This window comes from Crinia signifera, chromosome 8 (assembly GCF_055691185.1).
Source record: "Crinia signifera chromosome 8, ASM5569118v1, whole genome shotgun sequence".
Taxonomy (NCBI): domain Eukaryota; kingdom Metazoa; phylum Chordata; class Amphibia; order Anura; family Myobatrachidae; genus Crinia; species Crinia signifera.
In genome coordinates this window covers 96,393,989-96,420,839 of record NC_139224.1, presented here as the reverse complement: position 1 = coordinate 96,420,839, position 26,851 = coordinate 96,393,989, and the positions used below count along the sequence as shown (strand labels likewise).

The 26,851-nt window shown below is 45.7% G+C and overlaps 1 protein-coding gene across 1 annotated transcript in view; it reads right to left on the bottom strand.

Moving 5' to 3' along the window:
- Positions 1-10,209: 10,209 nt before the first annotated feature.
- Positions 10,210-26,851, bottom strand: part of LOC146026277 (complement factor H-like) — a 960,333-nt gene continuing 943,691 nt past the window's right edge. Inside the window, exon 17 of the mRNA XM_083156809.1 lies at positions 10,210-10,425. Coding sequence (XP_083012935.1) covers positions 10,424-10,425 — 2 coding nt within the window. The 3' untranslated portion in view covers positions 10,210-10,423. The remainder of the gene's footprint in view (positions 10,426-26,851) is intronic.

Genomic DNA, 26,851 nt, shown 5'->3' with positions numbered 1-26,851 from the left:
ATACAATGGGGAGCGCATGAGCCAAGTCAGATGTTTACACGGAGGGCTGTAAGGGAAGCACCGAGTGGCACAAATGTCAACACACGAGCACCAATGTCGACACATGGGTTTGTGGTCCCGGCTTGTGGGGATTCATACTGGTTGCTGGGGACACACTCTCAGCCGGCTGCATTGCTATGCAGCAGGCGGGGTGACGTCAGCTGTGCGCGCTCCTGCCTCAGTGGCAGGGGGTGTGCGTGCCGCACCCAGCAGCCGTCCGATTCACATGGAGTCAGTAAGTAATGCTTCATATATATATATATATATATATATATATATATATATATATATACACACACACACACACATCGTAACTATACACACCATATGCAGGTGGGTGTATAAATAAAATAAAAACACATTGATGGGCAGTGGGCACGCATTTCCCCCTCCTCTACCGCCCTCCACCCGACCCCGGCAACTTTTAGTTAACTTGTCTTTTGGTACCTTTAAACCGGGACTGTGCTGCTTTGCTGCTCTTCGGATGTCAGTCACACGCGGCGTGACGTCATGCCGTGATTGGGGGCTTCCTTTGCAGAGTCGTGGCGCCGGCGGCTGTCTTGTCAGTAACACACTGATAGGATGCATGCGATTGCGCAGTGAGTGCGCAGTCACAATGAGCGACCGGGAGCCAGGTGGCCTTCAAGCCGGACAGTGAAGGGGCAGGCAACCGTGGGGTGAGTGACAGCCTGTGACCAACACAGTGGTGCCCATTTTGTTACGAATGAGTACACCATTAGAACACATGAATTAACCCCTTCCCGACATTTGACGTACATTTACGTCATGGTCGGGATGTACTTCCCGACGCATGGCATAAATGTACGTCATGCATTTAAAGTGTCACCGCGTCTATAGACGCGGTGACAGAGGGGAGATGGCTGCTGTCCCTGACAGCAGACATTTTCCCTCATTGCCCAGGGGGGGCAGCGATGCCCCCCCCATCGGCGATCGCTGCGATTGGCTGTTCAAATGTGAACAGCCAATTGCAGCGTTTTCTGTGTACCGGCGAATAACGGCGCTTGGTAACACAGGGATCGGTGGTGATTGGTGCTGTTAAGTACAGCACCAATCACCACCGGGTGTAAAGGGGTCACTGGTGGTCACCGCACCTCACCCCACCTGCCCCCAAGGCTGTGATTGGTCCGTCGGACCGACGGACCAATCACAGCCATTGCACCTCAGTGAAAGTAACGGAGACCGCCCTGCAGCCGCCATTCCGGTCAGGAACAGCGTGCAGAGCGGTCTCCGTGCCCATCTGTCCTCTTATACTGATCTGATCAGCGTTGGTGGTGTGGAGGCATCCATGCTGCCTGCTGCTGGTGCTTCCTGGATGCTGTGCTGCTGCTGCAGCGTCATTGTGTAATATAATTTTGTGCTGCTGCTGCTGCAGCGTCATTGTGTAATATAATTTTGTCTCTGCTGCCACCTGCTGCCCCCTTTTGTGCTGATCAGTATAAATTAACTGATCAGCAACTTTTTTGGGGTGCAGGTTTTTTTTTTATATATATACCCCGTCAGGTTGCACCAAAAGTTGTGCGCCTGCTGCCCCTCACTGCTAATCAGTGTTGCATCACTGATCAGCAGTTTTTTTTTTATTTTATTTTTTTGGGGAGGGTGCTGTGGGGTCTTTTTTTTTATTTTTTTTACACCCACTGTGATTTTGTGGGTGTCCTGTGGCCGCTGAGCGCTGATCAGTGACGTACATCACTGATCAGCATTTTTGGCACAGGGTTGATCTAATTTTTTTTTTTGGATCAAATTCCTGTTGCCTTTGACTGATCAGCAGTTTTTTTTATTTTTTATTTTTTTGAGGGTGCTGTGGGGTCTTTTTTTAAATTTTTTTTACACCCACGGTGATTTTGTGGGTGTCCTGTGGCCGCTGAGCGCTGATCAGTGACGTACATCACTGATCAGCATTTTTGGCATAGGGTTGATCTAATTTTGTTTTTGTATCAAATTCCTGTTGCCTTTGACTGATCAGCAGTTTTTTTATTTTTATTTTTTTTGAGGGTGCTGTGGGGTCTTTTTTTAATTTTTTTTACACCCACGGTGATTTTGTGGGTGTCCTGTGGCCGCTGAGCGCTGATCAGTGACGGACATTACTGACCAACATCTGTGCTCAATTTTTGGCGCAGGAGATTTTTTTTTTTTTTTTTAACCCCTTCAAGGTTGTACCAAAAGCTGCCTTGAAGCTGCTGCCCCTTAAGTGCACTTACACGTGTTAAAGCACTACATACACACTACATACCCCCCGTGTTGAAATAAAGTTTGTACCCCCCCTACACTATACACGTGTTGAAACACTACACTTACACAAACACAAAAATAATAAAAATGTCCCAATCATCCCAAAGACTGTTTTCAGCGGAGGAGGCATATGCCCTTATTGCCTCTGACACTGACACAGCCAGTGAAGTAAGCGATGAATTTGCATTCGTCTTAAGCTCCTCTTCCTCCTCTAGTGATGAGGGACCCCCTCAAAGACGCCCCCGTAGAGCATCTGAGACCCCCCCCCAAATGATTGATCCCGTATGGACCCCACCACCAGACAATTTTGAGCCCCAGGTTCCTGAGTTTTTGGCCAACCCAGGAATCCAATTTGATACTACAGGCCTCAAAGAAATTGACTTTTTCAAAGTCTTTTTCTCTGATGATTTTATAAATTTAATGGTGGACCAAAGTAATTTATATGCCCAGCAGTTTATTGCTCAAAACCCCACGTCATCATTTGCTAGGTGGACCCCTGTAGATGCAGTAGAGATGATGACGTTTTGGGGTCTGGTGTTACATATGGGCATAGTTAAAAAGCCAGAAATTAGACAATATTGGAGTACAGATGTTCTGTACAGCACCCCACTTCATCGTATGGCCATGACCCGGACTCGTTTTGAGACGATCCTTAAATTTTTGCATTACAACGATAATGCACAATGCCCACCCAGAGATGATCCCACCTTTGACCGGCTATTCAAAGTCAGGCCGGTCATTGATCATTTCAGCGCCAAATTTGCTGAGATGTACATCCCCGAAAAATTAATTTGTGTAGACGAGTCACTTATACATTTTAAAGGAAGGGTTAAATTCCGCCAGTACCTTCCCAATAAGAGGGCAAGGTATGGCATAAAAATGTATAGGCTGTGCGAAAGTACCTCAGGGTACACCCACAGGTTTAGGGTATATGAAGGGAAGGACACAAGAATTGAACCACCAGAATGCCCCCCCTCCCTCGTAGGTGTTAGTTGAAAGATTGTCTGGGATTTAGTGCACCCCTTCCTGGATAAGGGTTATCACCTCTATGTGGATAACTTTTACACCAGCATCCCCCTGTTTAAGGCCCTTGGTTCAAGAGGTACAGCAGCTTGCGGTACTGTGCGCAAGAACCAAAGAGGCCTCCCAAAAACGCACGTTGCCCAATTACTGAGAAAGGGTGAAAGCAGGGCACAATCCACCGAAAATATGTTGTTGGTCAAATATAAGGACAAGAGGGATGTCCTTATACTGACAACAATTCACGGAGACAGTACCACCTCCGTCCCTGTACGAGGTACCAGTACCCACACCTCAAAACCTATTTGTATCCTAGATTACAATAAGTACATGGGCGGAGTGGATCTTTCAGATCAGGTACTGAAGCCGTACAGTGCCCTGCGGAAAACAAAAATATGGTATAAGAAGCTGGCCGTGTATATCATCCAGATGGCACTGTATAACGCTTACGTACTATTCCGTTCTACCAGCCAGACGGGGACATTTATGCACTTTCAAGAGGAAGTCATAAAGGGCCTAATATTTGGGAACCAGCAGGCAGAGGGCCCCAGTACTTCTAGTACTGGCCCCAGTACTTCTAGTACTGGCCCCCGTATTGTATCAGGGCAGCATTTTCCTAACGAAATCCCCTCCACTGGAAAAAAGGGCAGGACACAAAAAAGGTGCAAAGTTTGCTATAAAAAGGGAATAAGAAAGCAAACTATTTTCCACTGTGAAACTTGCCCCGACAAACCCGGCCTATGTATGAAGGAGTGTTTTAAAATATACCACACATCTATGGATTATTAGGTTCATCATTTCACCTTGCTTCGGGGGTCTTGCTAATGCGACAAACCCACCATTCATTCCACCAGAATCTGTGCTGCAAAATCCAAATATCACTCCTTCCCTTCTGAGTCCTGCCATGCACCCAAATGGTATTTTTTGGTCACATATGAGGCATTGCCGTACTCGGGAGAAATTGCGGCACAGATTTTGGGGTGCTTTGTCTCCTTCATTCCTTGTGAAAATGAAAAATTTTGAGCCAGAACTGCATTTTTGTGTAAAAAAATGTAATTTTTCATTTTCACAGCCCAGTTGTACCAAAATTGGTGAAACCCCTGGGGGTTTGAAATGTACACTATACCCCTAGATGAATTCCCTGAGGGGTGTAGTTTGCAAAATGGGGTCACTTGTGGGGGGGTTCCACTGTATTGGTGCTTTGGGGGTCTTGCTAATGCGACATAGCACCCACCATTCATTCCACCAGAATCTGTGCTGCAAAATCCAAATATCACTCCTTCCCTTCTGAGTCCTGCCATGCACCCAAATGGTATTTTTTGGTCACATATGAGGCATTGCCGTACTCGGGAGAAATTGCGGCACAGATTTTGGGGTGCTTTGTCTCCTTCATTCCTTGTGAAAGTGAAAAATTTTGAGCCAGAACTGCATTTTTGTGTAAAAAAATGTAATTTTTCATTTTCACAGCCCAGTTGTACCAGAATTGGTGAAACCCCTGGGGGTTTGAAATGTACACTATACCCCTAGATGAATTCCCTGAGGGGTGTAGTTTGCAAAATGGGGTCACTTGTGGGGGGGTTCCACTGTATTGGTGCTTCGGGGGTCTTGCTAATGCGACATAGCACCCACCATTCATTCCACCAGAATCTGTGCTGCAAAATCCAAATATCACTCCTTCCCTTCTGAGTCCTGCCATGCACCCAAATGGTATTTTTTGGTCACATATGAGGCATTGCCGTACTCATGAGAAATTGCGGCACAGATTTTGGGGTGCTTTGTCTCCTTCATTCCTTGTGAAAATGAAAAATTTTGAGCCAGAACTGCATTTTTGTGTAAAAAAATGTAATTTTTCATTTTCACAGCACAGTTGTACCAAAATTGGTGAAACCCCTGGGGGTTTGAAATGTACACTATACCCCTAGATGAATTCCCTGAGGGGTGTAGTTTGCAAAATGGGGTCACTTGTGGGGGGGTTCCACTGTATTGGTGCTTTGGGGGTCTTGCTAATGCGACATAGCACCCACCATTCATTCCACCAGAATCTGTGCTGCAAAATCCAAATATCACTCCTTCCCTTCTGAGTCCTGCCATGCACCCAAATGGTATTTTTTGGTCACATATGAGGCATTGCCGTACTCGGGAGAAATTGCGGCACAGATTTTGGGGTGCTTTGTCTCCTTCATTCCTTGTGAAAGTGAAAAATTTTGAGCCAGAACTGCATTTTTGTGTAAAAAAATGTAATTTTTCATTTTCACAGCCCAGTTGTACCAGAATTGATGAAACCCCTGGGGGTTTGAAATGTACACTATACCCCTAGATGAATTCCCTGAGGGGTGTAGTTTGCAAAATGGGGTCACTTGTGGGGGGGTTCCACTGTATTGGTGCTTCGGGGGTCTTGCTAATGCGACATAGCACCCACCATTCATTCCACCAGAATCTGTGCTGCAAAATCCAAATATCACTCCTTCCCTTCTGAGTCCTGCCATGCACCCAAATGGTATTTTTTGGTCACATATGAGGCATTGCCGTACTCATGAGAAAATGTGGCACAGATTTTGGGGTGCTTTGTCTCCTTCATTCCTTGTGAAAATGAAAAATTTTGAGCCAGAACTGCATTTTTGTGTAAAAAAATGTAATTTTTCATTTTTACAGCCCAGTTGTACCAAAATTGGTGAAACCCCTGGGGGTTTGAAATGTACACTATACCCCTAGATGAATTCCCTGAGGGGTGTAGTTTGCAAAATGGGGTCACTTGTGGGGGGGTTCCTAACTTTTAGCATCTTATGGTGCCTAGAAACCTACATGGTGCCTAAAAAATAATCTTATAAAAAGGAGGCTCCAAAATCAAGTAGGTGCTCCTTCTATTATGAAGCCTGTGGTTTGGTCAACGTGCACACTAGGGCCACATATAGGATATTTATGAAAACAAAAGAATTGGGGGAATCAATTTTTAGTCACATTTCTCTAGTAAAATCTACTGTGTTCCTTAGAAAAATGTATTAAAATTGAAAATCTGCAAAAAAAAATGAAATTTTGAAATTTCACCTACACTGTTTTAATTCCTGTGAAACACCTTAAGGGTTAACAAACTTCCAAAATACTGTTTTGAATACTGTGAGGGGTGCAGTTTTTGAAATGGCATCATTTATGGGGGTGTCTCACATACAAGTCCCTCAAAGTCACATCAGAACTGAACTGTTCCCTAAAAAAATCAGTGTTTGAAATTTTCTTGAAAATTTGAGAATTTGCTATTCATATTTTAAGCCTCCTAGTGTCCAAAAAAATTAAAAGGAGGTTGAAATAATGATGGCAACATAAAGTAGACATATGGTCTTTGTTAGTTATTAACTATTTTGAGTGGTATGATTATTTGTCTCACAAGCAGAAAATTTAACATTTTGCAAATTGCAAAATTTTCAAATTTTTTACGACATTTTGGTATTTTTCACAAAAAAACACAGACTGTATCGACCAAAATTTACCACTAACTTAAAGTACAATGTGTCACGAGAAAACAATCTCAAAATCACTGGGATAAGTAAAAGCAATAAAAAGTTATCCCCACATAAAGTGATACATGTCAGATTTGAAAAAAAGGGCTCTGTCAGGAAGGCAAAAACAGGCTGCGGCAGTAAGGGGTTAAGCAATCACAGGAGCTTAGTAAAATATTGTTGTTGTTTCTTAAATAGACCCCGGTACTTGTTTTCTAGCAAGGCGCCCAGATTTGGTATGTACACAAACGTAGTCAAATCGCATCGCATAATGCATAAAACTAGCATGCGATGCGATTTTCACGTTCTCGCTCCCTGTGATGTGATTACATTTACAATTGTAAGCACCTCTGGCATTGTTTTGCATCACCCCCTGTATCCACACCACCCCGAAGCGTGGCGAGCGCTACCATACCCCCACTATCCACGTTGGCATTGAGTTAACTTTATATAGTGTAGCAAGCGCAGCGAGCCACTGAGCCCGAAATGTGACGATCATAGCAAGCCCCGCTAGGGGACACGGAATACATGTAAACTAATCCGCGTCTTCTCGCGGGGCTCACTAAATCAACTCCACGCTGACGTGCATAGTGTTGAAAAGGTCGGAGGACGCGTTCCGCCACCCCTTGCGGAGCTCGTGGTGCTCGCCACGCTTCGGGGTGGCGTGGATATAGGGGGTGATGCAAAAAAAATGCCAGAGGTGCTTACGATTGTAAGCACCCATCACATGTAATCACATCACATGTCATAGTAAGCACCCATCACATCTGATGGCATGGGTGCTTGTAGAATGAAAAATATTGCATCGCATCGCATTTGGTGCCATGCGATCATATGCGATATTTCATTGTATAAGCACTCCTGTGCACTTAATATGGACATTGCATCACATCGCACAGCACTATACACGGTACGTGATGCGATGCGATTTTCCTACGCAGAATAGCCCACTAAGCTATTTGCTTAGTGGGCGCCGTATTAGAAAACAAGTACCTAGACCCCTGTATGTTTGCAACCAGTTGAGTTTAAGCTGGGCTGCAAAAGGAATTAGAACAAATTTACCCCAGTGGTGCAATCCTGCACACAATGTGGTTTTTTTGTGCATTTGGAAGGCGAGTTCAAATACCATTAGGATGACACAGATCTGACACAGTGCACACAGTTGGTTCTCTGTTTTATTGTTTCGGTTTCCCAATGGAAAAACATCAAAAGAGAATTCTTGAAACAATGGTTACAATGGGCAAAATGTAATAGGGTGCGGATTTTGGGCATGTTAAAAAATCGCACCTTTAAAAATCGCATTTTTGCCCCGAATTCGCATATGAAATGAGATGCCAATTTGCGGCAAAAAAGTGCGATATGGTGCGATTTGGTGCAATTTTTAGTCATGAAAATGTGCGCATTTTAAAACATGCGATTTTGTGTAAAGAAGCAACCCGAAAAAAAAACGGTGTGGGGTCCCCCCTCCTGAGCATAACCAGCCCCGGGCTCAAAGAACCGGTCCTGGTTTCATAAAATCACAGGGACAAACATGTTGGGGTTCCCTTGATTTTACAAAACCAGCACCAGGCTCAAGGATTGGTCCTGGTTCCCAAAATACGGGGGAAAAAATGACATGGGGTCCCCCGTATTTCAAGAACCAGCACCGGGCCCAAACAGCCAGCAGGGTAATGCCACAGCCAGGGGGAGACTTTTTATACAAGTCCCCCGAGCCAAAGCATTCACCCCCTGACCGATCAGCATGGGCAGGGGTCCTGGGGGAGTGGGCCCCCCCCCCAAAGAAGGGGTCCCCCCCCCTCCAGAACTTACCTGCCCATGCGGAAGCCTGGGGCTGTCCTCGATGCCCCGGGCGATGGGCATCGAGCTGATAAATGGTGTAAAAAGAAAGAAAAACTATTGTATACTGATGTGGAACTACGAGTCCCAGCAAGCCTGCACCACATGCAGGGACTTGGAGAACCACAAGTCCCAGCATGTGGGGCAATAAAGGGACGCTGGGACTTGTAGTCCCACAGTAGCACAAATAGTTAAATAAATACACACACACAATGACAGTAAAACTTTATTATATTTGGAGCCCATTCATCCAATACTCTCCTATTTTGCCACAAAGCATCTGTCCCCTTCTCCAGTAGAATCCACTGGGGTACCTGTGGAGAGAAAACATACTCACCATCTGTTTTCAGCGCTTTTCCGGGAGCCCTGCAGCACTCAGGTGTTCTGTTTACATCTGGGGTTCCACCCCCAGACCGGGACTGCCCGCCCACCAGCCAATCATGGTCCGGCATGGGGGTTTTCCTGGACCATGATTGGCTGGTGGGAGGGCCTAAGTCCAGGTCGGGGGGCGGATTAATTTATTTATTTGTGCTACTGTGGGACTACAAGTCCCAGCGTCCCTTTATTGCCCCACATGCTGGGACTTGTGGTTCTCCAAGTCCCTGCATGTAGTGCAGGCTTGCTGGAACTCATAGTTCCACAGCAGTATACAATAGTTTTTCTTTCTTTTTACACCATATATCACCTCGATGCCCACCGCCCAGGGGCATCGAGGACAGCCCCGGGCTTCAGCATGGGCAGGTAAGTTCTGGAGTGGGGGGACCCCTTCTTTGGGGGGGGGTCCCCACTCCCCCAGGACCCCTGCCCATGCTGACCGGTCAGAGGGTGAATGCTTTGGCCGGGGGGACTTGTTTAAAAAGTCTCCCCCCGGCTGTGGCATTACCCTGCTGGCTGTTTGGGCCCGGTGCTGGTTCTTGAAATACAGGGGACCCCTAGTCATTTTGTCCCCGTATTTTGGGAACCAGGACTGGCACTTGAGTCTGGTGCTGGTTTTGTAAAATCAAGGAAGGGAACCCCAACATGTTTGTCCCTGTGATTTCATGAAACCAGGACCGGTTCTTTGAGGCCGGGCCTGGTTATGCCCAGGAGGGGGACCCCACACCTTTTTTTTAACCCTTTTTTTGGACAGAACCATGCACAGATCACAATGATCTGTGCATGGTTCTTTCAAATTCGCCAGCCAGAACCTGGTCTAATTTTTTGGCGATTTTTAGTAACCTTTACATAAAATCGCACCCTATGTGCGATTTAGATGCTTTCCACTGGGAATTGAAGTGTGACTAAAAATCGCCACTTCAAAATGTGAGATTTCACTGCAAAAAGTGCGATTTTTTTCTCGCAAATTGTACCCTATTACATGTGCGATTTTTGGAAAATGTGCAATTTTTGAAATACGTGCGATTTCAGCCGTTTTTTACCAAAAATCGCACATGTCTAAGAAATCAAACCCTATTACATTTCGCCCAATATATCTGAGTATTAAAGAGCATTGGAAATCTTTTACAAAATATTGTACAGTATATCTGAGTATTGCAGATGCCACCTTGTCAAGAAAATAGAAAAGGAGCCAACATAAAATAGATCATATTTAATGTTACTTCATGTTCCAGTATGGCATTTAATTATTTATTTTAAATGAAGCAAGATTTTCTAATGAGGACATCATTATTTTCTATTATTAATGTTGGTGCATGTATCAGGAACAAACAATATCAAGTGTTATTTCTGCACAAGGAGAATATATTTTCCAGGAACCATGTTAGTACGTTGAAATCATAAGATTTTCATTCTGGAAAAAAAAGGAAGATGAATGAATAATTGCAATATATTTAGGGATGCAGTAATATACAGATAATAATTCCAAAGTAATACATTTAAAAAAAAATCAGAACCTTGGGAGTAAAGTATAAATGCTTGCAAACCCAGATTTCCACAGGTCAATAAATATTGGTAACCTGCAAATGCCTCTAAGTCATGCTGCACATGTGCTGTCATGGTCGTGCGAGGTCGGTCACGGAGAGTATTGACAGTAAGGGATCAGTTGTAGGTGGCAATGGGGAATGTCGGTAAAAATGCATGTACAGTATGTGGTGACAGTTTTAGGAGTGTGATTAAGCCTTACACTGCGATCCCATATACAGTATAAAAGGCTCCAGCATCTTACTTCCTGTGGCCATGTTGTGTGATCATACTGTAGGTGTAACTCTTTTTTGCAAAACCTCAATGGAGCATCTAAATACAAATTCAGAAAAAAGTAGCCTATAGAAGTACAGATGGAGCCACTCTTTTCTAGCGGGGGTCTGTGGTTGGATCGCAAACTGACAGCCCCCGCCAGGGCACATGCGTCCCCTAACAACGGAGATCCCCTCTGGTCCCTGCACCTCAATCCCACCTCCCCGCTCCCCCCCTAACCCTGCCTGTCTCCCTGAAGTGGATTCAGGCAGGGTTCGTGTCCCCCACCGTCCGGAATCTGGAACGCGCGTGCGTTTGGTACACTCATGTGTCCCAGTCAGATGGAGCACCATCTCATGAGTGGGGACATTCTGGCGAGCCCCGGCGCTGGCTGAGAGGCGCTCCATCTGTATATTAATTTTGTTGTTTTTAAATAAAATATTTTTGCACTGAACCATACCTCCCAACTGTCCCAGTTACCGTGGGAATGTCCCGGTATTTGGGAACATTCCCAAGGCCACCTGGGGGTGGCAGTATCCCGCAGAGCTTCAAGAGTATAGGCCCCCTTTAGCTAGGCCATGACCACAATTTACAACGCACCTTTGGCGCACGTGCCAGTGTCCCTCCTCCGGGTACATTAAAGTTGGGAGGTATGCATATAAGAAGGAGACACAGGCCCTTATTCTGGTCCGCAAGCAGCTAGTCTACATTCGCACGGGAACCTATGTTTCTTTAGTGCACATTTCTTTGCATGTGCAAACGCAGGGTGTGTGCACCCACAGCGAACATTCTGTTCACCTGGTGCACGCACCCAACATATCAGACGGGGTGTCCCATGACCATATGGGAATGCCCAGTGTTTCATGGGAATCCCCAGGAATCCCCATCAGTGTTCCCATGAGAATGTTGGGCGTTCTCATGGTAATGATGACGGGATGTGTGTGCAGGGGCCGGCATCTGTCATCACTGGCAGGGCCGCTGAGAGGAGGGGAGCCGGTACATTTACCTGGGCCCTGGCCTGTCAGAGGGACCAGGGTCAGGACACACTTTTTCTTATAAATTTATGTTGGAGGTGGGTGTGCCGGGCCAGCCGTGTAGCGGTGGGGGGATGCCGGCCCCGGGTATGTGAGAGCATGGGGTCAGCTGTCACTCACTGAATGTGTGTGAGTGTGCAGTGCCAGCACTGTGGCAGCAGTCATCCACCACCGCTGCAGACCTCATCATCTCGCCTGCATGTAGCCTGAAGGGGAAGATGCAGCCATGAGTTAATTTATTGGGAAATAATTAACCTACCAGTATATTTTTGGATTGTTGGAGGAAACCGGAGTACCCATGTGACGTTAGCGGGTACATGAGTGTGGTAGTGGGCAGACCGCTGTTTAGGACGGCCATGGCGCACCCTACAATAACTCTATTGACCTTCTCGGACAGATGACCGTAATCTGCAGGTATCTAGGCTTCTTCTTTAGTCGCCACGTTCGAAGGAGCGAGTTAGGCCCGCTCCAGTCCCGATGCAACAAGGTCTTAAGTGGTGACAAGACTACAGCGATTGTCAGAGGTAGCGTTGAGAGGAAATCTAGCTAATCAGCGATATCTGGGAGGAAGACCCTGCCTAACGGCACCAGGCCAAGGACGGCCGCAGACACCAGATACAAATGGACCGGGGCGCCTCCAATCAGAACATGCCAAAGTAAACGGAGAGTACATAATACTAAACGGTTCCCCAAAACAAGCGTATACCCACTACCATGGGCCTCTCCACACCTGGGAGTGCAGGACCAAAGAAAATACAGGGCAACCAAGAAAACAGGGCAGCTTGACCAAACAAGTAAATAAAGAAAGAACAGAACCAGGCTCCACTGGAGAACTTACGTGACCTGAAATGGACACCACGACCAGAGCACGACACCCAGCTGCACAAGATTGAAAAGTGCAGGTTGGTAATGACTGACAGGACTGGACAAGACAGGAATGCTGACCAGGACTGCAGTGAGGCCAGGACGCACTGCAAGAGCAATATCACAGGCTGGGCTGAGCTAGGCCAAATCCCTTAAAAGGTAAACTCTGGCCAATCAGCTTCCGCCGTGAGACCAGCCCCCTGTTGCTTTCTGGTTGCTTTACTTTCTGGCGGCCGAGCGTGCGCTGCCCATCATCCCCCTGTTGCTATGCAACCGCCGGGTGATGCAGCCTGTAAAGATTCTGTGTCCCCCGGCGCGGCAGAAGTGACACGACCTGGCCAGGCAGACGTGACGTGCCGGGACCCGGCTTTGCCTGGGGGAAGTATCCAGGAATCCCTGCTCTGAGCGTTGGCACTTCGCTGCAGCGACACAGCAGCAGCAGCTGGACCGGCGCCGCTGACAACCCTGAGGAGTCACCATATGCTGGTGACACCTTTGCTTCGGTTAAACTTTCTATTGTTCACTGACCAATGTGACAACATCCAGGACCTCAATCCCATCATAATCATTAGTACAGCTGCTAGCACCCGTACCTAACACATTTGTGTGGCGGAGTGCTGAGTGACCACTGACCGCTGTAAAAGCATCTGGGACATAAATCCTATCATACCCAGTGGCACAGTTGCGCTTCCAGCCTGGCTGACATGCTCTGTGCTATCAATGAAGAGTGAAGGGGGACAGCATTACAGGGTGTGGTATAGGGTTCCGACAGTCGGGATCCCAACAGTCATTAGCACGACGTCGGGATCCCAAATGCCCGGACTCAGATAGCATGGTGAGCGCAACAAAGCCCATTGCGGGCTTGCTGCGCTCGCCACGCTGTGGGCACGGTGGGTCGCTACACTCACCACCTATTCTATTCTCCCTCTATGGGGGTCGTGGACCCCCACGAGGGAAAAAAGCGAGTAGCCGTCGGGCACTCGTCTGTCTGCGTTTTGACAGTCGGGATCCCGACGTCGGGTAAATAACTGTCGGGACCCAGACTGTTGGGACCGCGTCCGGCACCCGCATTACAACAGGAAGGGGACAATGTCAGACAATAGAAATTAACATAAGGAGTTATAATGGAATAGAATAATAAATAAAGGTGCCGTATAATTCCATGTGTGCTGTATCAGGTCAGGGGTGCCACCATCTGTTCCGCATAATTCCTGGGGTGAGCCAAGTCTGACGTATAATTCATGGAGTGCTGTCAAATGTGCTGCATTAGTCCAGAGGTGATGCTAAGTGTGCCGTATCAGTCATGGGGTGATGCTAAGTGTGCCATATCAGTCCAGGGGTGCTACTAAGTGTGCCATATCAGTTCAGTGTTTGTGTTGCCGACTTGTGTGGCTTAGCATAGTCATCCAGCGACCTCGGTGCAACCTTTTGGCCTAAAAACAATAGTGTGAGGTGTTCAGAATAGACTGGAAATGAGTTGAAATTAATTCTATTGAGGTTTAATATTAGCATTTGAGCAAAAATATATATATATGCATTTTAGCAGTTTTTATGCTGTTTTAAAAAAAAATCAGGACCCAAAACCCCAAAACTGGAAGTGAGGTTTTGGCAAAAACCCATTACAACCCAAAACCTGAAGGGACTCCAGACCCAAAACCCGAAAAGTGGCCGGTCCACATCCCTACTTCAGTGTTTTGGGTTTGTTGTGTTTCGTGTTTTTGATTTGTATTTTTTTGGGGGAAAAAAACATAAAAATCGCTAAAATCTCAGATTTTTTTCTCTCCAACGCTATTATTAACCTCAATAACTTTAATGTCCACTCATTTCCAGTCTATCCTGAATACCTCACAATGTTGTTTTTAGGACAAAAAGGTTGCATCGAGGTAGCTGGATGACTATGCTAAATGACACAAGTGGGTAGCACAAACACATGGCCCATCTGCAGTGGCAGATAGGATGGCAGTTTTAAAAACTGACAAAAAATTCTCCAAAGAGCGCATAATGCAAAGAAAATAGGTGCAAGATGGAATTGTCCTTGGGTTCTCCCACCAACCTTTATGTTGTATTAACAGGACATGCAAACTTTAACAAACCAATAATTTCAGCGATAGGGTCTGCAACAACTGCGCGGCTGAAATAATTGGTTTGGACCCCACCACAAAAAGAGGTGCAACATGAAATTTTCCTACATAAACAGGACATGCTCAGTTTAACAAACCATACAGTGTCTGCCATAACTGTCGCATCATTTACTTTATTTTTTTTTATTTATCCATGACATTTTTTGACTAGGTGTGCCTTGAACAAATGCTAATATTCTAGGGTGTCCTGGTCAAGAAAATTTGGGAAACACTGCATTAAAGAGTGCATGGTCTGGGTCACTTGGAGTTATATATACAGTAGTACTAATGCATGCATAATAATGAAAATGTCCTGTAATGAATACAACACAGACCTGTGCAGTATAATGGCATACCTCCCAACAGTCCCGATTTTATCGGGACAGTCCCGATTGTCAGGGCCTGTCCCGCTGTCCCACCCGCGGGCGGCAGTGTCCCGCGGTGTAGGGGGGCTGTTGGGAGTCCCCCCTGTCAGCTGCTAAGCAGCGGGGAATAAACGCATGCGCACAGCGTCTATTCCCGCAGCCAGGGGGCTTGGGGCATGGCTAGAGGCTCACAGAGCCTCTGAGTCATGCCCCTTTAGCGGCAAAATGGGGGCGTGGCCTCGCGGAAGAGCTGCGAGCATAGGCCATGCCCCCAAATTAGGCCATGCCCCCCGAAAATTTCGGCGCGCCTCCGGCGCGCAGCGGCAGCGTCCCGCCTGCTGGACTGCCAAAGTTGGGAGGTATGAAATGAGACATATGCAGAACTCAAGTGCACAGTCTGGAACCTGATCCCTAGAGGAGAAGGTTGACCATAGGCAATGAGGACCAAGGGGGGATGGGATGCTTTACCCCGTGGACCAGTCTGACCTTGTTGTTAGATTACTGATTCCTTTAAGTGTCAGGAGGAGCCTTTTTTATTATGTGTGCATTTTAGTTTTTGTTGGACTCATTGGTACTTACCACTCTTGAGACATTTAGGATATTGCATCACTCCTTCTTTGCACTGTTGTCTCATAGAAATGCCAGGGAGATGCACATATCCTGCTTTACAAGTAAATTCTATAAAATCATTATGTAAACTGTATATCTTGGAGTCAGATTTCCACCTAATATATACATTATTTTCATGCATTTCATTTGTTGTTGTAGTACACGGCCCTAAATTAAACAACACAAATAAAAATGTAATCAGTAACATTTAATACACAGACCAGCTGAGGATTATTAACTGTATCTCCAAAACTTGATGATAAAAAAAAGTACATATTAAAACAAGCTGTGCAGTTTTTCTTTTTTATCAACTTATGGGATCTGAGTCTTTCCAAGCCCTGGCTTGGGTCTTCAAGTCAGATTTTGTGTGTTTTGGATTCCATATATGTCCCCAGTGGCGTAAGTTTGTTACAGTTGCCCGGAGGCAAGATAAATTTTGGTGCCCCCCCCCCCCCCCCCCCCCCCCCCCCCCCCCCCCCCACACACACACACACACACACACACACACACACACACAAGCATACCCACACACAACCCTATATAACCTTATATAAATTATATATTTCTGTTAAGAAATATAGATAGATAGATAGATAGATAGATAGATAACACATTTATCTTTAAGAACTCACCCACAGAAGCAATATTGTTGGCTTTAAATAACTGATTTAAACTTACAGGGGGAGTAGAGGTGCCCCCTTGGGAGCAGGAGCCCGGCGGCAGATGACTCCATTGCCTCCCAGAGTTCTGCCACTGTATGTCCCTCTATCATAATCATGGTTGCCATTTCACAGCCTTTTGACTGTCGACCTAGAACAGCATATGGAAGTTTAATTAACTAACAACTATGGACTTACTTAGACAAACTGGTGCCTTTTCCCAAACTCCGTTCAGACACTGAATTTCTCTTTTTCCTTCCATTACATACAAATTTAGACATTGATATACGACCTTAGAACCTGATTTATAACTTTCTTCTCTTTTACTTGTGATGTCTCCAAATTGTACTACTGGTGGTGAACCACAACTAGCACCAATTTCTAAAAAAGAAGAATATATAATATAATGAATTTTGCAAGCCAGTGCAGAATTTGAATAGCAAAAAAATAAAAAAATTTATATATATATACAGACACAGAATTGGCCAGCACACCTCAGCGAAGTTCAACTTGGGTGGTGCCTCCCCTGGTTTCCCTGCCGGGATTCCAAAATCCAGATACCTTCTTAGGGCGGCACTCACTTTTTCAAGAAAACTCGGACACAAGGAGTAGTTGAAATCTACGTTTCGGAGCTTTTAATAACACTCCGTCATCAGGATACTAAGAAGGTATCTATATATATATATATAAATAATCATAAACAGGTAAAAAATTATCAATATTCCCGGCAAAGCAATAGTATGAATCACTACATATTGAACCTGCACTCACAAAAATTGAGTCAAACAGAATTCTTCATTTAATCCTTTAGGCCGCATGGAATTTAGTTCATAAATCCAAAAGCTCTCTTTTTTGAGCAATAGCTTATGCCTATCGCCTCCTCTCCTCAATGGAGGCACATATTCAATAGGCATAAAGGCGAAGTCACTTATTGAATGTCCACACTGTACAAAATGCCTGGCTACTGGTGGCGTATTAGTGTCCAACTTGGTGAATGCTTTTTTGATGGACGATCTATGCGCCCCTATCCTTTCTTTGAGCATACGCAGGGTTTTGCCCACATAGATCATGTTGCATGGACAACGTATAATGTATATCACATACTTAGTTTCACAGTCCATTCGATGTTTGATATGGTAATTTTTGCCTGTAATTGGGTGTGAAAAAATATCTGACAATCATATGTCGGCAATTCACGCATTTAGCGCACTTGTAGGCCCCAGCTTGTTTAACCAACCAATGTCTCGCTTGATCCACTTTGGGACTAATGTCTGAGAACGTAATCTGCTGCTTCAAATTTTGACTTTTTTTGAAGCAAAAGAGTGGTGGGTTCTGGCAGACACCACCCAGGACAGGATCACTACTGAGTATGTGCCAATGATTCATGATAGAAGCCTTTATCGAGCTTGATGCCACAGAGTATGTACTCGCAAAGTGTAGTCTTTCAGTATTTTCCTCCTTTGCTTTCGGAGTTAGCAGACTTTCTCTATCGAGATTTTTACACTTGTCTCTTGCTTCTTGCACATCTCTTGGATCATATAAACGATCCAAAAAGTCTTGGCACATTCTGTCCAAAACCACATCTAGTTCCTCAGGACATGAGGTGATGCGGACCGCTCTCAGTAATTGTGAGTATGGCAACCCACGTTTTAGAGGTTGGGGATGGAAACTGGTGGCCAGTAAAAGCGTATTTTTATCAGTAGCCTTTTTATACAGTGTAGTTTTGAATTTATTATCAACAATCGCCACATTGACATCAAGGTAGTTAATGTCACTTTTGCTAGAATTCATAGTGAAACGAATATTGCCAGGAATAGAATTCAAATACGACAAGAGTTTCTGTAGCATATCCTCAGTTCCAGTCCAAATAAAAAACAAATCATCAATGAATGAATTTTGAAAAAACTGAATGGGTCAAAATATGAGTGGTTTCAAACTGATACATAAAAAGATTGGCATACGATGGGGGGGAGTAGAGGTGCCCCCTTGGGAGCAGGAGCCCGGCGGCAGATGACTCCATTGCCTCCCAGAGTTCTGCCACTGTATGTCCCTCTATCATAATCATGGTTGCCATTTCACAGCCTTTTGACTGTCGACCTAGAACAGCATATGGAAGTTTAATTAACTAACAACTATGGACTTACTTAGACAAACTGGTGCCTTTTCCCAAACTCCGTTCAGACACTGAATTTCTCTTTTTCCTTCCATTACATACAAATTTAGACATTGATATACGACCTTGGAACCTGATTTATAACTTTCTTCTCTTTTACTTGTGATGTCTCCAAATTGTACTACTGGTGGTGAACCACAACTAGCACCAATTTCTAAAAAAGAAGAATATATAATATAATGAATTTTGCAAGCCAGTGCAGAATTTGAATAGCAAAATATATATATATATATATATATATATATATATATATATATATATATATATATATATATACAGACACAGAATTGGCCAGCACACCTCAGCGAAGTTCAACTTGGGTGGTGCCTCCCCTGGTTTCCCTGCCGGGATTCCAAAATCCAGATACCTTCTTAGGGCGGCACTCACTTTTTCAAGAAAACTCGGACACAAGGAGTAGTTGAAATCTACGTTTCGGAGCTTTTAATATCACTCCGTCATCAGGATACTAAGAAGGTATCTATATATATATATATATATATATATATATATATATATATATATATATATATATATATATACTAGCTGACCCGCCCGGCGTTGCCCGGGAAAACCTTGGGGTTTCTTTATTTCCAAAATTGCTGAAAAATGTCATCTTACAGTATGCTGTGCCAAAGACCTAAGAATGTAATTTGTTATAGATTCCACCATAATGTTAGAATGTGTTTACATTGATACTCAATGACGGCAATGAAATCAGGTGTGGTGTTGTTGTTTGAAACACAACGCTCCTGAGTTGATAACTTGTATGTGTTGATGAATTCCGCATCCACTCCTGAGATTTAGCACCTACTGTATGACATATCCTCCTACATTGGAGGGTCAGAAATCGGTACAAAATCAGAAAGGGACGTGGCCACGCCTCCATTTCTATACTTTCAAAGGTACAGTTTCTAGGGTGTGTAATTACAGGTGCTGAGTGCGTGGGGACTGGGGTGGACCTTACTTACCGCACCATAATTAATTAAAAATTCACTGCTCCCTGCCACTCCCCTCACCGAACCCGCCTGCAGCAGTCTCTGAGGTCTGGGGATCTGTACAGCACATGCACCGAGCATCTCTACCAAACAGTGGGGCAGCCCCTGAGTGTGGGAGCAGGTCCGCGGGCCTGGCCACATGATGTCATGACACGACGTACGCTACCCGCACCACTGTAATGCACCACTGGGAATGGGTGCAATGGGCCAAATTCTTCCCTACATCCGCCGGGCCAATCCACTGATCCAGCCATCATAATCATCAATGGGTGCATTGATAAGGTTTGGAGTGTAAGAAGTTGAAGAATAAGACTGAGAAAAAGAATTACCATGTTACAAAGTGTAAAATTTACTCAATAAATCGTGGAAAAAAAATGTAAGTGTACATAGAAGTACAATCAAGAAATGAAAGTAGGATTAAAAAATAAGTTCTGATTCAAACTGATAATTGTTTGGATGGGGTGGGTTGTGAAACAAATCTATAGGTGGGGGTATGGATATTGTGGGCATAATTGGTGTTTGTTACACCTACAGGGGGCCCTCAATTGATGGGATTTTCACTACAGTGTCATGGTCACAATGTCACCATAGGGGGATTCCCAATTGGGGTCCAGGTGGACTTTTAGGGACCCTTTACAATCCTGTAGGTCTCTTCTCCTTGAGCTTACGGTCTCCCTTAATGATAGTTAATAACTGAGGGAGACCGTAGGCTCCAGGAGAAGAGACCAACGGGATTGTAAAGGGGTCCCTAAAAGACCACCTGAACCCCAATTGGAAATCCCCCAGTTTGAATCAGAATTTATTTTTTAATCCTACTTTAATCTCTTGATTGTACTTCTATGTACACATATTTTTTCATGATTTATTGAGTAAATTGTACACTATAACGTGACAAATCTTCATCTCAGTCTTATTCTTCAACTTCTTACACTCATAACATTCAAACAAATGCATGCAGCGCTCATGCCCATCGACCAAACATTATCTATGAACCAAAAGAGTCTGGGAAACCCTTAAGGCAGAGCAGTGCCTGATATCCAACTGACTAACAGGGTGAGTGCAGTGTACCCACTTTGTATTGATCAATGGGTGCATTGGCCAGGACAAAGATTTCTCAGTGCAACTGGCCGGGGAGCGCAGTGACAGGCTGGAGGACTGGAGAGACGGATATGGGGAACAAAGTAGAAACGGTACATTAGGTACAGTTTTTATTTGCCGGTACAGACTGTTAAATAAACGGCAAATTATTTTTTATGTGTTCTGTGTGTTTGTGTGTGTTGTACTGTTTTTGTGTGTGTGTTGTAGTGTATGTGGTTGTGTGTGTTGTATTGTATGTATCTGTCCAATGCGTAAGTGTGTGAGGTGTGCTACGTATATACAGTATGTGTGTGTTGTATCTTTGTGTATCTGTGCAATGTTTAAGTGTGTGTTTTGTGTGTGTTGTACTGCTTTTTGGGTGTGTGTGGTGAATGTGGGCGTGTGTTGTGCTGTTAGAGGTATGTTATGTGTGTATGTGTTGTGTGTATCTGCCCTATGTATAAATCTGTGTGTGTAGTGTGCTGTGTGTATCTGTGCAATGTTTAAGTGGGTGTGTTCTGTCTATTGTACTGTTTTTGGGTGTATGTTGTAGTGAATGTGGGTGTGTGTTGTACTGTGAGTGTTGTGTTGTGTGTATCTGCCAAATGTGTAAGTTTGTGAGGTGTGCTACGTATATATGTGTGTAGTGTGCTGTGCGTATCCTGGCAATGTTTAAGTGTGTGTGTTCTGTGTGTTTGTTGTACTGTTTTTAGGTGTGTGTTGTAGTGTGTATGGTTTTGTATTGTACTGCATGTGGTGTGTTGTGTGTGTGTATCTGTCCAATGTGTAAGTGTGTGAGGTGCTCTACGTATAAATGTGTGTGTTGTGTGCTATGTGTGCGTATGTGGTGTACTGTGTGTGTGTGTGTGTGTGTGCGTGTACAATGTGTACGTGTGTGTGTGTTATGTGTGGTCTATGTATATCCTCAATTATTAAGCCTTCGCCATAATGTTAGAATGTGTCATTCATACTCAATGACAGCAATGAAATCAGGGGCGAAATGTAATAGAGTGCGATTTTTTAGACATGTGCGATTTTTGGTCAAAAACGGCCGAAATCGCACATTTTCCGAAAATCGCACATTTAATAGGTTGAAAATCGCGGTAAAAAATCGCACTTTTTACCGCGAAATCGCACTTTTAGAAGTGCGATTTTTAGTCACATTTCAATTCGCATCCAGATGTTTTCCCATTATAAAGTATACAACTCGCAAATGTAATAGGGTGCGATTTTTGGTCAATGTTACCAAAAATCGCAAAAAAAATAGACCAGGTTCTGACAGGCGAATTTGACAGAACCATGCACAGATCATTGAGATCTGTGCATGGTTCTGTTAATAAAAATGTGTAAAAGAGTTTTTATAAAAAAAAAAACGGCGTGGGGTCCCCCCTCCTAAGCATAACCAGCCCCGGGCTCATTGAGCCGGACCTGGTTCCAAAAATACGGGGGAACAAAAAGCATAGGGGTCCCCCGTATTTCTGAAACCAGCCCCGGACTCTTGGACCGGTCCTGGTTCCAAAAATACGGGGGACAAAAAATCTGGGGGTCCCCCGTATTTTGAAACCAGCACCGGGCTCCAACAGCCCGCGGTGTCATGCCACAGCCGGGGGACACTTTTTATACAAGGTCCCCCGGCCAAAACATGAGCACCGTGGCTGGTCAGCCTTGGACGGGGTACCTGGAGGAGTGGGGACCCCCCCAATAAAGGGGTCCCCCCCCCCCAGGCTTCACCCGTCCAGGGCTGAAGCCCGGGGCTGTCACCGGCGTCCGTGGCCAGTGGACGCCGGCCTGATAGGGTTAAATCCATCATACATATCATTACATTGCTTTTTACCGGCGAACTACAAGTGCCAGCAGACCTCCCCCGCATGCTGGGACTTGGAGAACCACAAGTCCCAGCATGCAGGGCATTAATGGGCCCGCTGGGACTTGTAGTCCACCTGTAAAAAGAATGTTTATAAAAAACACACACACAGAGAAGTACAAGTTTATTACACACACACACCTCAATTTTACACCAGCATACTTACCATTCCTGGATCCAGCGCTGGTCTGGCTGCTTTACAGCCGGCTCCCCCCGCACTGACAGGCAGCGGGGAGAACCGCTTTCTCCGTTGCCTGTCACCGGCTTTCTCCGTAGCTTCTGTAGCTCTGTCCCAGTGCTACAGAGGCTGAGAGCGTGATTAGCTGAGCTACAGTATGCGTCTCCATGGAGACGCATAGCTCAGCCAATCAGGACTGAGCTATGCGTCTCCATGGAGACGCATACTGTAGCTCAGCCAATCACGCTCTCAGCCTCTGTAGCACTGGGACAGAGCTACAGAAGCTACGGAGAAAGCCGGTGACAGGCAACGGAGAAAGCGGTTCTCCCCGCTGCCTGTCAGTGCGGGGGGAGCCGGCTGTAAAGCAGCCAGACCAGCGCTGGATCCAGGAATGGTAAGTATGCTGGTGTAAAATTGAGGTGTGTGTGTGTAATAAACTTGTACTTCTCTGTGTGTGTGTTTTTTATAAACATTCTTTTTACAGGTGGACTACAAGTCCCAGCGGGCCCATTAATGCCCTGCATGCTGGGACTTGTGGTTCTCCAAGTCCCAGCATGCGGGGGAGGTCTGCTGGCACTTGTAGTTCGCCGGTAAAAAGCAATGTAATGATATGTATGATGGATTTAACCCTATCAGGCCGGCGTCCACTGGCCACGGACGCCGGTGACAGCCCCGGGCTTCAGCCCTGGACGGGTGAAGCCTGGGGGGGGGGGGACCCCTTTATTGGGGGGGTCCCCACTCCTCCAGGTACCCCGTCCAAGGCTGACCAGCCACGGTGCTCATGTTTTGGCCGGGGGACCTTGTATAAAAAGTGTCCCCCGGCTGTGGCATGACACCGCGGGCTGTTGGAGCCCGGTGCTGGTTTCAAAATACGGGGGACCCCCAGATTTTTTGTCCCCCGTATTTTTGGAACCAGGACCGGTCCAAGAGTCCGGGGCTGGTTTCAGAAATACGGGGGACCCCTATGCTTTTTGTTCCCCCGTATTTTTGGAACCAGGTCCGGCTCAATGAGCCCGGGGCTGGTTATGCTTAGGAGGGGGGACCCCACGCCGTTTTTTTTTTTACTTTTTTTTTTTGCACAAAAGCGCATTTATAAAAATGCGCACATTTTCATGACTAAAAATCGCGGCAAATCGCGGCAAATCGAATTTTTTTGCCGCTAATTCGCATCTCATTACATATGCGAATTCGCGGCAAAAAATGCGATTTTTAAAGGTGCGATTTGGTGCGATTTTTTTTTAGTCTAAAAAATCGCACCCTATTACATTTCGCCCCAGGTGTGTGGAGTTGTTCCTTCGTCAACGGTTTCCCAGATCGTCGATCTTTTCCCCAGAACATCAATGAAGGAAAATTAAAACGTGGTGTTTTTTTAAATTTCTAAGTGAAATTTCCCAAAAACGGCTTTGAGGTGCCCACCACCGGGTCCAGAGGTATCTTGTTGCAATGCGACGGACACGCACACGCACACACACTGTTCAACTTATTATATAGATACAGTGGCGTAACTATAAATGATGCTCCCCCAAGCCAAAATATTTTTAGGCGCCCCCCCCCATAATGCCCCATACACATTAACTCTCTGTCTCTCCCCATGTCCCTTTCCCCCACATGCCTCTCCATGTGTCCCCTGGTCCATTTCCACTATATGCACGTGTCCTTCCTGTTCCGTTCTCACCACATGCCTCTCTTTGTCCCTCGTGGTCCCTTCCCACCACATGCCTATATGTGCACCACTTGGTCCACACTGACCACCCTGGTGGGACTTAATTTAAATGAATGGCTGCAGAAAAAGGTGAATCACCAACCTGCTTCTAATTACTGTTGTCTGTCTGCCACATATGTGGCTGGGAGCGCTGTGATTGGCGGAGAAGCATCCCTGGGGAGGCATAGCAGGGAGAGCGCAGCGAGCTTACTGGCAGAACCCATCCCCTGTAGAACACTCTCCCCTCCGCCCAGCACCGTGGCCACCTGGACATCCTCTCCCCCGGGACTGGTTGCTAGCACGCTGCACATTGCCCCCAGCAGACAGGTTGACCCCCACCTCCTCACCTATGTGCAGCAGTGGGGATGATCTGGGCGGCGGCAGACAGCTTGTACTTTAGCGCTATGTGCCGGCAGGGCAGGAAGCGCTACTGAATTTGAAAAGACTGGCCGGGCCGGAAGCTGATTGGCTGAGAGAATCTCAGTCTTTTCAATGTCAGCAGCGTTTCCCGCCCTGCCGGCACATAGCGCTATAACTTCCAGCGGGGCCCAGGAGAAAAAGACTGCCCGCTGTCAGTGTAGCATACTGGGTCTGGGTGGGACACTGTATTTTCTCATACTTGCCTACTTTTGAAAACTAGTTTCAGGGAGATTCCAGATGCTAGTAAAATGCGCTGCCCCGTTGAAAGGGGGATATCGTGGTCCGCTCCAAAGTTTGTGTCTAGCTCCACCCATGTACATACACTCAGTGGTGTGTTCTGCAATTTCAGGTGAAAACTATAGCATACCTCACAACTTTTGCTTGTTTCAAATATCAACCTGCCAAGCCGAAGGCGCGTCCAACCCCAGGAAGGGCGGAGCTATATGCCAGGTGGGTATGGTCATGGGAAGAGGCCTAGCACTGCGACCCCCGGTTCCGTCATTCCTAGCAGGTGGGCAGCCCCCGGCTCTCTGCCTGCACTACCTCTGTTCCTGCACTGAAGAGATGCCGCACCCAGTACACACACCCATCCCATATTACACCCCGTACAAAAAGTACCATATCACATTATATACAGCCGCCCCTCTCCCATATTATACACAGCACCATATTTTAAGGGGCCCAATTCAGACCTGCTTGCATGGCTGCAAATTTGCATAGCGGATGATTATTAATGAACTGCATATGTGTAGGGTATGCAGTATACATGCACGAGGCCATGCTGCAATAAAATCCTGCCATTATTTTTGTTGGCTGACGTTCGTAAGGTAATTGTCATTGAGTGGGCATGTGGGGGTGGACAACAAACGCTTTTTGGGAATCCAAGAAAAACACTGGTTGTCCCTGAGAAAACGCTGGGAGTGACAGGGAAAACGCTAGGCGTGCCAAAGCCTGTTAGGGGAGGGTGTGTGACAACCAGGCCGGATACAGTGTGCCTGTTTTCATCACAGCCATCGAGTAAGTCCTGGGCTACGTGGCGGCTGCAATCACTGATGCCCAGTGTAAATATAATTAGATGGCCAGCAGCATCTGATGGGATTTGTAAATATCCGGGCAGGTGCAAACGGATGTGCAGCCTTACAAATCCAGTCACACAGGGGGCACATTGATTTGCAAGGCGGAGACTAAACTGATCAACAGGTCTGAATCTGGCCCAATGTACGCAGCCTTCCCCATATCACATTATACACAGCCCCCCTATATTACATTATACACAGCCCACCCATATTACATTATACACAGCACCCCTATATTACATTATACACAGCCCACCCCATATTATATTATACACAGCCCCCCCCCCTATATTACATTATACACAACCCACCCATATTACATTATACACAGCCCCTCTATATTACATTATACACAGCCCCCCTATATTACATTATACACAACCCACCCATATTACATTATACACAGCCCACCCCATATTACATTATACACAGCCCCCCCATATTACATTATACACAGACCCCTTATATTACATTATACACAGCCCCCTATATTACATTATACACAGCACCCCTATATTACATTATACACAGACCCCCCATATTACATTATACACAGCCCCCCCCCCATATTACATTATACACAGCACCCCTATATTACATTATACACAGACCCCCTATATTACATTATACACAGCCCCCCCATATTACATTATACACAGACCCCCTATATTACATTATACACAGCCCCCTATATTACATTATACACAGCAGGGCCGGTGCTAGGGTGTTCGGCGCCTCCCTGCAAACTCTAAATTTGCGCCTTCCCATACCTTATAAAAGATTACACGCTAGACGTACATGCCACAATAAAAGGAGCTGTGTTCTCACAAGGAATGTGTTCTAAAATTACACCACACAGTAGCACAATGTTATTTGCATGTAGTGCCACTGATTCACATTCTACCAC